This window comes from Chiloscyllium plagiosum, unplaced genomic scaffold, assembly GCF_037043375.1.
Source record: "Chiloscyllium plagiosum isolate Xiang-an unplaced genomic scaffold, Cpla_swu_hap1 HiC_scaffold_4, whole genome shotgun sequence".
NCBI classification, from domain to species: Eukaryota; Metazoa; Chordata; class Chondrichthyes; order Orectolobiformes; family Hemiscylliidae; genus Chiloscyllium; species Chiloscyllium plagiosum.
The window spans coordinates 70,311,626-70,327,570 of NW_028270142.1; the positions used below are offsets into that span (position 1 = coordinate 70,311,626).

General features: G+C 40.9%; 1 protein-coding gene across 44 annotated transcripts in view; it reads left to right on the forward strand.

Annotated features, from left to right (window-relative positions):
- Positions 1-15,945, forward strand: part of rims2a (regulating synaptic membrane exocytosis 2a) — a 1,173,408-nt gene that overhangs the window by 1,152,857 nt on the left and 4,606 nt on the right. For all 44 annotated transcript variants that reach the window (XM_087986344.1, XM_087986315.1, XM_087986332.1 and 41 more), the window contains 3 exons: positions 1,326-1,438; positions 11,228-11,329; positions 15,256-15,395. In XM_087986344.1, coding sequence (XP_087842470.1) covers positions 1,326-1,438; positions 11,228-11,329; positions 15,256-15,395 — 355 coding nt within the window. The remainder of the gene's footprint in view (positions 1-1,325; positions 1,439-11,227; positions 11,330-15,255; positions 15,396-15,945) is intronic.

The following is a 15,945-nucleotide window of genomic DNA, read 5'->3' on the forward strand; positions in this document are numbered from 1 at the left end:
CCGCTACATTGATGACTGCATCGGCGCCACCTCATGCTCCCACGAGGCATTTGAGCAGTTCATCAACATCACCAACACATTTCACCCTGACCTTAAATTCACCTGGGCCATTTCTGACACCTCCCTCCCCTTCCTGGACCTATTCATCTCCATCAATGACTAAATTAAAAATCACACAACACCAGGTTATAGTCCAACAGGTTTAATTGGAAGCACTAGATTTCAGAGCTGTACTCCACAACCACCTGATGAAGGAGCAGTGCTCCGAAAGTTAGTGCTTCCAATTAAACCTGTTGGACTATAACCTGGTGTCGTGTGATTTTTAATGTTGTACACCTCAGTTCAACAACAGCATCTCCAAATCATGTCAATCAATGACGACCAACTCAACACTGACATTTTTTACAAACCCATTGACTCCCACAGCTACCTGGATTACACCTCTTCCCACCCTACCTCCTGCAAAAATGCTATCCCGTATTCCCAATTTCTCCGCCTCCGCCGTATCTGCTCCCAGGAGGACCAGTTCCACCACAGAACACACCAGATGGCCTTCTTCTTTCCTCATTTCCCCATCCCCATCTTACCCCAGTTCCAACCTTCCAGCTCAGCACCATCCTCAAGACCTGTCCTACCTGCCAATCTTCCTTCCCATCTATCAGCTCCACCCTCTCACCTTCATCCCCACCTCCATCCAACTATTGCACCCTTAACTACCTTCTCCCCAGTCCCACTCCCCTCCCATTTATCTTCCACCCCGGAGGCTCCCGGCCTCATTCCTGATGAAGGTCTCCTGCCCAAAACGTCAGTTTTCCTGCTCCTCAGATACTGCCTGACTGTTCTGCTTTTCCAGCACCACTCTAATCTTGACTAATGCCCCTAACACTATGCGCAATTTAGCATGGCCAATTCACCGATCTGCACATTTTAGATTATGGGAGGAAACCGGAGCACCCGGAGGAAACCCACGCAGACACTGGGTGGGAATCAAACCTAGGTCCGTGGCGCTGTGAGGCAGCAGTGCTAACCACTGAGATACTACGCTGTCCTGCTTGTGTTAGTGTAGGCTCTCTCATAAACCATTGTTCTCTGTGACTGAAAATTTTTTCAAGATAAAAATTTATTTTCATTTTAGTTGTGGAATCTATTTGTATTGTAGTTTGTAAAAACACAAGTATGTGGTGTTACCAATCCTCACCAGTATATCCATCTCTTTGCCTAAATGTGAAAGTGAAAAAATATAAACATAAGCTGACTCTCATGTCCTTAAGTTTACTACTTGTTAAGCTCCACTTTCTCTCTTCTTGCCTTTGCCTTCCTTGCAGCCTCATCTTTCCTGGTGTACGATTGGCATCAGATAGCCAATTCAGCGATTTTTTGGATGGCCTTGGCCCAGCCCAAATGGTTGGACGTCAGACATTAGCAACACCATCCATGGGTAAGCAGCATTGAGATTTCATCATGAAATGAATAATCCTTATCAAAGGGGATATTTTGACTGTCAATAATTCCAATTGCATGTTGGGAAACAAGCTAGAAGTAATGTGACATTGTATAAGTTGACCCTAATGCAGATTAGTATCTGTTATACATTTTAAGTGACCATTATCATTATGACATTTTATATTCTCCCTGCGCCATCTTTATTCAACAAGATATATTTCACTTCACTTAGGGAAATCTGGACACATTACCAACATCTGTGAACCAGTTTTTGCAGTGAATATAGACTGCCATGTTGGAGACAATGGCGATAAGATACATCACATGCTTTTTAGGTTGTGACAGACAGGGAGGATTTAGGCTGAGACTAAGCTTTTTACTTGAAATTGGAAGTTTCTTCAAAACTTGATGGGATCTGTTGGATTTTCCTCTTAGAGGTTCTGGTATATGGGTTGGAGCTTCAGTACACTAAGTAATGAGACAATTATTATTGCATAGACAGTCTGGTGTGGCTTGTAAAGAGGATGTGGAGAATGCTAAAGTCAGAAATTGACATCTGTATTGGAAGGTTGTGGGCTGAAATCCCAGTTTAAACCTTGAACACAATGTTAAGAAGGAATATTACATTGCAAGATGATTCTGTCTGTAGGATTAGACATTTCAGTTGAGGTCCAGCCTTTTCAGGTGGAGTAGATGAGCAATTTCAAGAAGTACAGTGTGTTCTCCCCAAACGTTCGTTAACAAGTACAGTATTCCTCAGCCAAGTTTGCCTAACTTGTTATTCTTGAGGCTTTTGTTGCGTAACATTTGTTTGCTACAGTTGCCAACAAACAATGGACATTGGATATCTTACAGTGCAATCAACTGAAACACTTAGAAATGCCTTCAGGATTTCAAGGTGTTACAATTCCCCTAAATATTATAAAATTCAAACATTGGCTTCAACACATTTTGTTGCTCTCTACCATGCCTCCCATCTTTGAAGAGGTATACAATCTTGGAATGGGACAGCAAAGTGTCTACATAGCCCAACATGCCTGTGTTGGCTCTCTGCTGGAACTACCGATTAAAGTACTCTTTCAGTATAGCCATGTCATTTTTCTTATCTTCACACATTATGCAACTCTCTTTTGGATGTCACAACTGAATCATATAACATGAGAAAGGAAAACAATGCAAAAAACAGTAACAAAAAAGATAGATTTTGTGGATGCCAAGGAGAAAGAAAGCAGCCCCTTGAAGCCTTACAATATTTATGGTACTATACAATGGCTGAGCATGAGTCCTCCCTATGGGAAATTTTAGTCCGTGCCTGGGGAATCCAGTTTAGGGCAGTTAAAGTAAGGGCAGTGACTTCTCCAAACCCCAGCCTTTGCAGTTTCCTCTTCTCTCCTGCTTCTACAAGTTATTTATAACCAGGTGGTTCCAGAAGGTACACAGAAGACCTTCAGGAACAAAACAGGGTTCAACTTTCCAGATCTGTGTGGTATGAAATATTAGATTGAAACCAAATGGGTGGTGGGGAGGCCAGGTAGAGGTCCTCTATGAACCATGCACTTTAGTATTGTATTCACAATTCTAACCCAAACCTAAAAGAGTTGGGGGAATAAGAGAAGGGCATATGTGTAGATTCAGAGGTGGAAATGAGACAGAAACACAACTGGGAGAGGGAGGGAGAGTGAGAGAGATACACACACACACAAACTAGAGGAGGGAAAGAGAGAGGAGAAAAAGACACACAAACTGTGGGGGGGGGGGGGAGAGGAAGGGATAGGGAGAATGATAAAAAAGACACAGACTGGGAGGGGGGAGAGCGAGAGAGACACAAACTGGGAGATGGAGAGCATGAGAAAGAGACACACATGTAGACTGGGCAGAGGGGGATGAGTGAGACAGAGAGACACAAACTGTGGGAGGGTGAGTGAGACACAGGCACACCAACTGCAAACGGGTTGTGAGAGAAATGCAAACTGAAGAGGAAAAGGGCAGAAGAAACTGGTTGATTTTGCTGTGTGTTCTGATCTTGCATTATATCTGCTGTGCAGAGAATATGGCATATTTTGTACTTGTCCCTGAAGCTGATCTTGTGATAGGCTGTGGGAGTCAGTGAGTTGAATTATTGAGTGAGTGGTTTTATTTATTACATTTATAATTCACTGTATATCAATGCAAAGTACAAATCTTTAGTTAGAAGCTGTATTTTGTTGATACTATGATTTCTCTTGGTTATTGCCAGGGTAAGGTACTGAGCACAGGAAGAATGGTCGCTTTGCCAGGCAAGTGTGAAAGTCAAATGGCAAATCCTCAACACACAAGGCACATGAGGCAACACAGAAAAGGGAAATGTGGAAATATCATAGATGTTGTTTTACTTAAACATCAAATCCATAACACTTTCATCTCTTTTGTGTTTTTTTATTTAGAAATTCTGTTACTCATCTCAGGTTGCAATAAAAAGTAAGATTTTATTCAGGGCTTAACAATGCTGAGACATTCAACTGAAGTAAATACAAAAACAGTTTGTAAACAGTGAGCAAAAAAGGAACAAATGACTGGTTTAAAGTGATTGAATGTCATAGTCATACAGCACAGAAACAGACCCTTCATGCCTACCATAATCCCAAACTAAGCCAGTCCCACCTGCCTGTGTTTGGTCCATATCCCTCCAAACATCTCCTGTTCATCCTCTTATCAAAATGCCTTTTAAATGTTGTAACAGTACAACATCCACCTCTTTCTCTGGAAGTTCATTCCACACACAAAGCACACTATGTGATAAAAAAATTGCCCGTAATGTCTTACTTAAATATTTCTTTTTTCACCTTAAAAATACGCACCCTAGTCTTGAAATCCTCCACCCTAGGGAAAAGACATCCACTGCTCACCTTATCTATAGCTGAAAATGTGTTGCTGGAAAAGCGCAGCAGGTCAGGCAGCATCCAAGGAACAGGAGAATCGACGTTTTGGGCATAAGCCCTTCTTCAGTAATGATTCCTGAAGAAGGGCTTATGCCCGAAACGTTGATTCTCCTGTTCCTTGGATGCTGCCTGACCTGCTGCGCTTTTCCAGCAACACATTTTCAGCTCTGATCTCCAGCATCTGCAGTCCTCACTTTCTCCTCACCTTATCTATACCCTTCATGAATTTAAATACCGCTACAAGGTCACTTTTCAAACTCCAATGGTCCAGTGAAAAAAAGTCTTTGCATTTCCAGTCAATTTTTATATCTCAAACACTCCATTCCTGACAACATCCTTATGAATCTTTTCTGAACCCTCTCCAGTTTAATAATATCAGTCCTATAGCAGGACAACCAGAATTGGACACGTTACTCCAGAAGAGGCCTCACCAACGCCTTGTACAACCTCAACGTAATGTCCCAATTCCAATACTCAAAGGCCTGAGCAATGAAGGCAAGCAAGCTAAACGCCTTCTTAACCATCTTGTCTATATGTGATGCAAGCTTCAAAGAAATATATACCTGAATGCCAAGGTCTCTTTGTTTGACAACATGACAAGGCCCTACTTTTAACTGTATAATTCTTGCCCTTGTTTGTTTCACCAAAATGCAATACCTCGCATTTATCTAAATTAAACTCAATCTGCCACTCCTCAGCTCATTGATCCAATTGATCAAGATCTCCTTGTAATCTTAGATAGCCGTCTTCACTGTCCACTATACCATCAAGGTTGGTGTCATCTGAAAACTGACTAATCATACCTTCTATATTCTCATCTAAATCATTTCTATAAATGACATACAAAAGTGAAGCCAGCACTGATCACTGTGAAACACTGCTGTCATTTGATCAACTAAACCATAAGACATAGAAGCAGAAATTAGGCCATTCAGCCGATCGAGCCTGCTCCACCATTCAATCATGACTGGTTTCTCCCACTTCTCCCACTTCCTCCCCGTAACTTTTGATCCTCTTGGCAATCAAGAACCTATCTATCTCCATCTTAAATACACTCAATGACCTGGCTTCTATTGCCTTTTGTGCCATTGAATTCCATAGATTCACCACCCTCTGGGTGAAGAAGTTCTCTTTATCTCCATTGTAAAAGGTCTTCCCTTTACTCTAAGGCTGTGCCCTCATGTCCTAGTCTCTCCTACCAATGGAAGTATCTTCTCAACATCCACTCTGTTCAGGGCATTCAGTATTCTGTAAGTTTCAAATAGACCCCACCTCATCCTTCTAAACTCAAACAAGTATAATCTCAGAGTCCCCAAATGTTAAGCTTTTCATTCCTGGAATCATTCTTGTGAACCTTCTCTGAACCCGCTTCAGAGCCAGTACATCCTTCCTGAGATATGGGACCCAAAACTGCACACAACACTCAAAATGTGGTCTGACCAGAGCTTACAGAGCCTTTACATTTGCCTTCCTAACTATTGACGCAACCAGCAAGTTTACCTTGAGAGAATCCTGGACTAGAACTCTCAAGTCTCTTTTCACTTCAAACTTCTAAGTTTTCTCCCCATTTGGAAAATTCTTCCTACCAAAGTGCATGACTTCACACTTCTTTGCCTGTGCTCCTAATGTGCCCAAATCCTTCTGCAGCCTCCCTGCCTCCTCAATATAACCTGTCGCTCCAAGTACCTTTGTATCATCTTCAAACCTAGCTAGAATCCCCTCAGTTCCCTCATCTAGATCATTAATGTACAAAGTGAAAAGTTATGGTCCAATACTGACCCTTGCAGAACTCCACTTGTCACTGGCAATCATCCTGAGAAGAACCCTTTTTTCCCCACTCTCTGCTTTCTGCTCTCTGCTTGATCCATGTTGCGCCTTGCCTCTAACACCATGGGCCATTATCTTTCTTAGCAGCCTCCAGTGCAGCACCTTGTCAAAGGTCTTCTTGAAGTTCAGGTAAATAACATCCATTGGCTCTCTGTCTAACCTGCTCATTACCTCCTCAAATAAATTCTAGCAGATTTGTCAGGCATGACCTCACCTTGATGAAACTGTGCTGGCTTTGCTGTATTTTACCGCACACTTCCAAGTAATCAGAAATCCCATTCTTCACATTGGACTCCAAAATCTTACCCACGATTGAGGTTATGCTAATTGACCTACAATTTTCTGTCTTTTGCCTTACTCCCTTTTTAAATAGGGGTGTCACGTTAGCAATTATCCAGTCCTCTGGGACCCTCTCAAATTCTTGTGATTCCTGAAAGATAACCACTAATGCCTCCACTTTTTCTTCAGCTATCTCCTTTTGAACTCTGGGGTGTGGTCCGTCTGGTCCAGGTGATTTATCCACCTTCAGGCCGTTCAGTTTTCCAGCACCTTCTCCTTGGTGATGGCCACCATAGTCCGATCTGCCCCCTGACTCTCTTGAATTTTTGGGATATTACTCATGTCTTCCACCGTGAAGACTGATGCAAAGTAATTACTCAGTTCCTCCAGCATTTCCTTGTTCCTCACTACTATCTCTCCAGCGTCATTTTCCAGTGATCCAGTGTCAACGTTTACCTCTCATTTGCCCTTTATATATCTGAAGAAACTCTCTTACAGTCTTCCTTTATACTACTGGCTAGCTTACTCTCATATTTAATCTTCTCCCTCTTTTTTTTGTTGTCCTATGTTGGTCTTTGTAAGCTTCCCAATCATCTGGTTTTCCACTGCCCTTCAGCACATAATATACTTTCTCCTTTATAATATCCCTGACTTCCCTAGTCAGCCATGGTTGCCTCATCTTCCCTGCACCGTGCTTCTTTTTCCTAGGGATTAATTTTTGCTTCTCCTGGATTACTCCTAGAAGCTTTTGCCATTGCTGTTCCACTGTCTTTCCCGCAAGGTCCTCTCTCAGTCAATTCTGCTCAACTCTTCTGTTGTGCCTCTGTAGTTGTGTTTGAATCTCTGATTCTATCTTCTCCCTCTTAAATTGCAGAGTAAATTCAATCATATTATGATCACTGCCTCCTCAGGGTTCCTTCATTTTATCAAGTCTGTCTCATTGCACAACACTAAAACCTGTATTCCTGTTCCCTAGTGGGTTCCACCACAAGCTGCTCCAAAATGCCATCTCGTAGACATTCCACAAATTCCTTTTCTTGCAACCTACAACCAGGCTGATTTCCCAAGTCCATCTGCATATCGAAATCCCCCATGATCACAGTAACTATGCCTTTCTTTCATACCTTTCTATCTCCTGGATTATCTTGCACTCCAGCTCTGACTACTGTTAGGAGGCCTGTACATAACTCTAACTATGCTTTTTTTTACCTTTACAGTTTAATTTCATTTCTTACTAATAAGATAACCCACATCCCCTGCCTACCTGCCTATCTTTTTGATAGGATGTATATCCTTGGATATTCAGCTGCCAATCCTGATCCATTTGCAGCCATGTTTCTGTGTTGCCCACCAAGTCATACCTGCCACAAGCTCACTTACTTTATTCCTTAAACTGTGTGCATTCAGATTTAACACCTTCAGTCCTGTATAACTGTCCCTTTTCTTATTGTCATTCATTTGTCCAGTGTGCTTGAAGTTTCATTGCTAACCCTTTCTAAACACTCTGTCCACTTTGTGTCTGTGCTGGAGACTTTAATAACCTTTCCTGAGTTCTCCATTTCTAACATTTCTTTCATATTTTTCCATGCAGTTGAATCCACCCCTACAGATGTTAACCTACTACTTTGTTTCCCACTGAAGGAAGTTATACCCTTCCCTTTCCACCCACGCCCCACCCCCCCATTTTCTAGTTTAAAGTCCTCTTGACCAGCCTGTTCACTCTTTTCACTAGAACATTGACCCTAGCTCAGTTCCTAGCTTGTTGTTTGTCTGGGCATTGAATTGACGAAGTCCAACCTACAACAAAATAAGATCTCCGCCTTCAAGTTTGAAACTTCTGACTGGTCTTTAACCCTTTGGATTTGAACAGCAAGAAATGGCATGGAGAGCGAGGGAAAGAAAAGAGAGAGAGAGAGAAACTGTTTATGAAAAAATCCAAGCTGGGGAGTGGGCAAAGATATATTTCCCTTTTTGAACTGAGTCAGTCTCCCAAGATAACTTCAAAAAGCACAGGGAACTTTTTCCATGAAATTAACATGCACATGGTATCTTTATCTAACAGCATCATCTGTGGAGAGAGAAACAAAGTTAACATTTCAGGTTAATGACCTTGTGTCAGAGATGCTGAGTATTTGCAACATCTTCTGTTTTTCTTTCTGAATTTATTTTTATTTCACAGAATTTCTTCTTTACATCTCCACATTCTTTCAAGCCAGTATTTCAAAGCACTGAGAGTTTGATTTGTTATTGTGCATATCCCTGGTCAACATTTCAGACGATACAAATCATTGTAAAAAGGTAGATATTTTATCGTGTGCTCTTTAAAACAAATAGGTTGATATGTTTGAGTATAGGATCCCCTACTAATTTAGCAACGTTTTCAGACTTTAATGAGTCCACAACCTATGTGCAGCACTTCCTATCTCTTTGTAATGTACATGGCAGTTGGTGACCTGCAATGATGGGGAAGGGGAGGAAGAAGGCCTCAATGCCAGTGGCTGTTAATCAAGATGCAAGGGAATAGATTGAGTTGCTTCAGAGGGAAATCGAGATTTTTTTAAATATCTCTCCAGTTCCCTTTTCTGTGTTGCCTCCTTTGACTGTATGTGTGAATGAGAAAGAGAGAGATTAGGGATGATTTGCCATTTGACTTTCACTTAAAGTTATAGAGTTGTACAGCATGGAAATAGACCCTTCAGTTCAACTCGTCCATGCTGACCAGATATACTAAATTAATCTAGTCCCATTTGCCAGCATTTGCACATATCCCTCTAAACCCTTCCTATTCATGTAAGCATCTAGATGCCTCTTAAATGTTGTATCTTCCTCTATATATGCACCACACTCTGTGTGAAAAAGTTGCCCCTTAGTTCTCTTTTAAATCTTTTCCCTCTCACTTTAAACCTATGCCCTCTAGTTTTGGACTCCCCTATCCCTGGCCAAAAGACCTTGGTTTTTCACCCTATTCATGCCCCTCATGATTTTATAAACTTCTATGAGGTCACCCCTCAGCCTCCGATGCTCCAGGGAAAATAGCCTCAGCCACTCCATACAGCTCAAACCCTCCATCCAGAATGTGGATCTACCGACTAGAGAAGGAGCAAAACTTGACCTACTCTTGGGAAATAAGATAGGCAGGTGACTGAGGTGTCAGTGAGGGAGCACTTTGGGGCCTGTGATCACAGAGTCATAGAGATGTACAGCACAGAAACAGACCCTTTGGTCTAACTCATCCATGCTAACCAGATATCCTAGTCCCATTTGCCAGCACTTGGCCCATAACCCTCTAAACCCTTCCTATTTATATAAATACTGATCCAGATGCCTTTTATATGGTATAATTGTACCAGCCTCCACCACTTCCTCTGGCAGCTCATTCCATACACGCACCACACTCTGCGTGAAAACGTTGCCCCTTAGGTCCCTTTTATATCTTTCCTCTCTCTCCTCTTTCACCCTAAACCTATGCCCTCTAGGTCTGCACTCCTCCACCCCAGGGAAATGACCTTGTCTAGTTACCCTTTCCATGTCCTTCATGATTTTATAAACCTCTATAAGATTACCTCTCAGCCTCTGACGGAAAACAGCCCCAGCCTCTCCTTATAGCTCAAACCCTACAACCCCAGCCACATTCTTGTAAATCTCTTCTGAACCTTTTCAAGTTTCACTACATCCTTCCTAAAGGAGGAGACCAGAATTGCACACACTATTCCAAAAGTGGCCTAACCAATGTCCTGTACAGCCGCAAAATGACCTTCCAACTCCTATGCTCAATAAAGGAAAGCATACTAAGCACCTTCTTCACTATCCTATCTACCTGCAACTCTACTTTCAAGGAACTATGAACCTGCACTCCAAGGTCTCTTTGTTCAGCAACACTCCCTAGGACCTTAACATTAAGTGTATGAGTCCTGCCCTAATTTGCCTTTCCAAAATGCAGCACCTCACATTTATCTAAATTAAACTCAATTCGCCACCCCTTATGCCATTGGCCAATCTTCTCAAGATCCCATTGTATTCTGAGTTAATCATCTTCGCTGTCCATGATACCTCCAATTTTGGTGTCATCTGCAAACTTACTAGCTATCCTTCCGATGTTCAAATCCAAATTATTTATATAAATGATGAAAATCTGTGACCCAGCACCTATTCTTGTCGGAAAGTTTGGTGCTGGAAAAATACAGCAGGTCAAGCAGCATCCGAGGAGTAGGAGAATCAACGTTTTGGGCATAAGCCCTCTATCAAGAATGTTTTGTGGCGATCCTTGGGGCACACCACTGGTCATTGGCCTCCAGTCTGAAAAGCAACCCTCCACCACCACCCTCTGTCTTCTACCTTCGAGCTAGTTCTGTATCCAAATGGCTAGTTCTGCCTGTGTTTCATACGATCACAATTCTATTCATTCTAAAAGAGCTAAATTAATGCTAAATTGCCGGTAGTGTTAGGTAAGGGGTAAATGTAGGGGTATGGGTGGGTTACGCTTCGGCGGGTCGGTGTGGACTTGTTGGGCCGAAGGGCCTGTTTCCACACTGTAAGTAATCTAATCTAATCTAATCTAATCTATGGAAAGGATAGACTGGATCTAAAAATTGAAGTTCTAAATTGGAGAAAGGCCAATTTTGACCATATTAGGCAAGAACTTTCAAAAGTTGATTGGGTGCTTGGTCTGTACTTGAAACAGAACTGTTTAAAATAGGAAGCTCTTTTTACTATCTTCAAATATGTCCTGAGATAATGTTTTTGATCTTCTTTACCTTTAGGTGACATCCAGATTGGCATGATGGATAAGAAAGGACAACTCGAAGTAGAGGTGATTCGAGCCCGAGGTCTAGTAGGAAAACCTGGCTCCAAAGCTTTACCTGGTAACCAAGCTGATTTTTAATTTTTTTTATACGCAAATAGAGACAAAGGGAACCAGAGTGAAGTCAGAATTTGATACAGTTTTTTGACTACTTCCTTCCAAAAATAAGCTGCTAGAAGCAGTTCCTTCATGCTTGCTTCTCAGTATTTTAATTCCTTCACATAATCATTTTTTTAAATGTGAATACGCAGTATGACTACAAGATTATTGCATCCAGGTGACCAATGTTTTAACCCAAATTTAACTTTCATAATTTCACCGATCTGATGGATTCAATTAAGTCACACGATCACAGAATTGTTATGGTGCAGAAGCAGCTGATAATGCCTGGACTGGCTCTATTTTCTAGTGCCAATCTCTTGCCATTACCTAATATCCTTGCAGATTATTACTATCTACATAACCATCCTGCCTCCACCATACTTCCAGACAGTGCATTCCATACCCTAATTGTTGTGTAAAAATGTTTTTTCTCACATTAACCTTCCTTGTATACTGTCAGATAGCCTGACTGCAATGATGTTCTCTCTAGTTTTACATTTTAAATAGCGAGTTAAAAATAGCAGTGTTCTAGGATTCAGAATGCTGAATCACAAGCTCTCACCACAAATCCTCTCATGGCTCATTTATCATTCTCAACCAGCTGTAAACAGGACCTGTGCTTCCTCAGTTATATTCTGGTGCAGAGAGGACCAAAACCCAGATGTCCAACTATTTTATCAGTTTTCAGTGATATGGGCAGAGACACAGAAGGAGATTTCTAGCCACTTTGGTCACTTCCTGCAGAGGAAGGTACACACCCTCCTCAGATTTCTTATTTAAGTTTTAATTTTAAACTTGTAAGATATTCACTTCCCTTTTTCATGGCACAGTCACATTTTCAGAATGAAATTATTACCTCCCAAATGTTCCTACTCCTGCCTCAGGACTATTAGTTTGTCTTGTGCAGGCAACACAGTAGAGAGCAAAACATGTACAGAAGGGAACTCACTCAACTTTCAACTTATATCAATGAATAAATATAAAATTTGCAGGCTACATTATCTTCTTGTGCTGTCTCTGAGAATGCAGTAACCCCAGATGTGAGAAAATTCAAATCCAGATGCCATGTCAGTGGCATTCACTAATAATAGTTTTCTGTTCACAACATGTAAAATTATAAAAATTAAGTATTTCATTAAAAGCTAGTAACTCCGTTCTATTGGGAGCATATGTTAATAGTAATAGCTTGGGAAAAGGTCACTGCTGGTACTTTAAGCAGGACACTCAAACTGGCAGTTATATGAGACTAGATCTGTGATGGCACATCCACAGTAGCACATGATATGTGATTCATTCATATTCAGATCCTTTTGAATTGACATAAATGTCCAAAGTCATCCTAATGGTAATGTTCGTATGTGAAAACAATTATTTCCCTTTAAGAAAAACTGCATCAGTGTTTTTTTGATTGTGTCTTACCTTCTTGGATACTGCTGCCAATTTTAAAGTATCTTTCAGAAGGGACATTACAATCTGTACCATACATTTCTACAACATCATTAATATAATTGAACATTCCAAGTGTATTATAAAGCGGGAATGACACCGGGTCACATGGGGGAAATGAAGTCAGATGACCAAAAACATTGCCAAAGAGACAGCTTTTAAGCAATGATTTAAGGAGGGAAGACAAGAGAGAGGGTGCCAGAGAGCTGTAGGGAGGAAATTCCAGAGCTTAGGGCCAAAGGAACTGAAGGCTCAACCATCAATGGCGGAGTGATTACACTTACAGATAAAATTGATCAAGAGTACAAAATTAAATGAACACACATGTGTTAGAGGGCTGTGAATCTGAAGGTTAGAGTAAGGCAGGGAGGGATTTGAAAACCTGGATGAAAATTTTAATAATAAGATATCACTTGACTGGGAGCCAGTATGTGTCAACAAATATGGCAAATGTGGTCAAAAATGCAACAAACCTGGAGAAAGTGAGGACTGCAGATGCTGGAGATTAGAGTCTGAAAAGTGTGGTGCCAGAAAAGGACAGCAGGTCAGGAAGCATCCAAGGAGCAGGAGAGTTGATGTTTCAAGCATAAGCTGTTCATCATGCAACAAACTTGCTCAATCGCAAATTACTGACAGTGAGAGGTTTGGAGTCCGTCAATAGGAAAAGAGTTTGGAGCAGGGACAGTTCAGTATTCAATTGCATGAAATTTCTCCTCACCAAGTCCACAAAATTGAATAATCGGGTTAGCAAAAGTAAAGGAGTTGACAGGTAGTGGTGGTGGTGGTTGTGGTGAGGAGTGAGTGTCACCTACATTTTGTGTACAAAGGCTAATACAATGACTTCAGATGATTTCAATAAGCCGAGCTGGTAAATGAGAAATATAAGGGGGACAGGATAGATCCTCTGGGACAATGGAGAGAGTAATGCAGGAATGTGAAGAGAAGCCATTGCAATGCACACATTGGTTATGAACAGATAGATAAAAAAGGAATGAGTATGGAAGAGATTGGCGAGGCATTGGAGGAGGATAGTGTGGTTAACCATTTCAAAGTTTACTGACAGTTCTGAAAGTTTACCTGTTCCACAATCACATAGGATGTAATTTATGACTTCAATAAGAGCTTGTTTGATACTGCTTTAGTGGTAGAAACTTAAGTGATTAAATGTAGAGTTCTGGGAAATCAGAGAGATTCACAAGGTGGCAACACGTTCAAGGAATAAAAAAGATTGGAGATGGTGTGGAGTAAAGGGCTGTTTGTTATGAGAGGTGGAATGATGATGACAGATTTGAAGGAAATGAGGGCAGTATCTGAAGAAAGAGAACTTCAACAATATTGGCTATCATGGAGACCAGGAAGGGAAGTCAGGTGATCAGCATTTTAGTGGGAACAGGATTGAAGCATCAGCAAGTAGGTCTTAAGGACAAGATAAGCTCAAAGAAGAGCATGAGGTGAGAAACTGAAGAATGTTACAATCTGAAGGTGGGGTCAACTTTAAAGGAACATGTCAAATTGTCACTGTTGTGAAATGAAAGTCTGCCACAGAAACATGCATCATTTTACTCACATAATAGTAAAACTATGACTATTTATTGCTTTTCTAAGAGCAAGAGTCTTGCACAGTGTTTAATCACTACTGATCCATATTAGACCGGGATGCCTCAGGTTTGATCTGTGTAAAGTTAGTTTATTTCTGCTAAGGACTATATAGAATTTGTGTTTTCTACTGTTATTACATTTCTGAATGGATTTGCCTCTATTCATTATAACTGTGGAGGAAAACCTGTCACAAGCTGGAAGAAAATAGGAATATCCTCATAGAAAATTCACGTACCTGACCATCTCTATTCACTAACTTTTTGTGGGAGATGTATCTGCAGACATATCAGATGAAGAAGTGAATAGACTTCACATTCAACAGTCTGTCATCCCACCCCACAGTTTAGGCAAAAACATCAAAGGAGGAACAGAGGGGCCTTGCTGCAAAAAGAACAGTATCCCTTCATAGATTGGGTTCTACAGTATGGGGGGCATGTTTTTGTCAGTACAAAATTTTCTGTATGTTGTAATTATTTTAAATCAAGAAATTGATCCAAACCCTAATCATTGACACACGTTATACTTTCAAATGAGAACAGAGTCCAAAATAAGTTACTCTGCAAAGATTTTTACTGATATATTTCTAATATCCAAGCGCACGTTAAATGCAAGTTGATAACATGATATACATGTAAGGTGTATAGGATGTCATACGTACAATAACTTGTATTACTTTTCAAAGAAAATTGAAACTAAAAAGTGCCAAAGCATATGATATTGATCATTCTGAGCCATCTCATACACTACTGTACAGTTATATGCTGTAATGCATGTTATTCTGTAATAATGTTGTGCATATATAGAATATGCAACGCAATTGTAACTCTGTTTCTTGCTTAGCACCATATGTTAAAGTTTATCTGCTGGAAAATGGCATCTGTATAGCCAAAAAGAAAACTAAAGTGGCAAGAAAAACACTGGATCCTTTGTATCAGCAACAGTTGCCATTTGAAGATAGCCCCCAAGGAAAGGTTCTGCAGGTAACCAGCTTTTACGTTTTGATTTTAAATATGTTTGAATAAAAGGTAATCAATGCACTGAAATGAGGCTCCATTAAATACTGTGACCAATGATCATTACACTCTCATCTGAAACTTCCTTAGACAGATCCGTCATTTGCTTGTCACAACTGCAACATGAGGCAAAAAATGAAAAGATCCCTCAGAGAAACAGCAGAAAGCTGATAGAGCGGAGTCTCCACTATTTCTGGGAATTCCTATAAATCATAAAAGACAAGATTGTAATTACTAAAAAAGTGTAGCATATCATAGAACAGGGAGTTCCTCTGATAGGTGCTCCCACTGTTTGGGCTCCATAGGAACCTGACAATCATTACACCGGGTGAGCAAAGGCATTACCACCAAGGTTATTTGACATCTCCACTGTTATGCTGTGAAAGGCAGCCTGGCCACTCAAAGAGTTTTAGTTCTCAGATTGGCCCCTTTACTGAAAGGTTTGGGGAGGTGGGTGCTGGACAATGCCTGGATAATAGGTGTTCGTTCACATGAATGATGAACAATGATAATACAA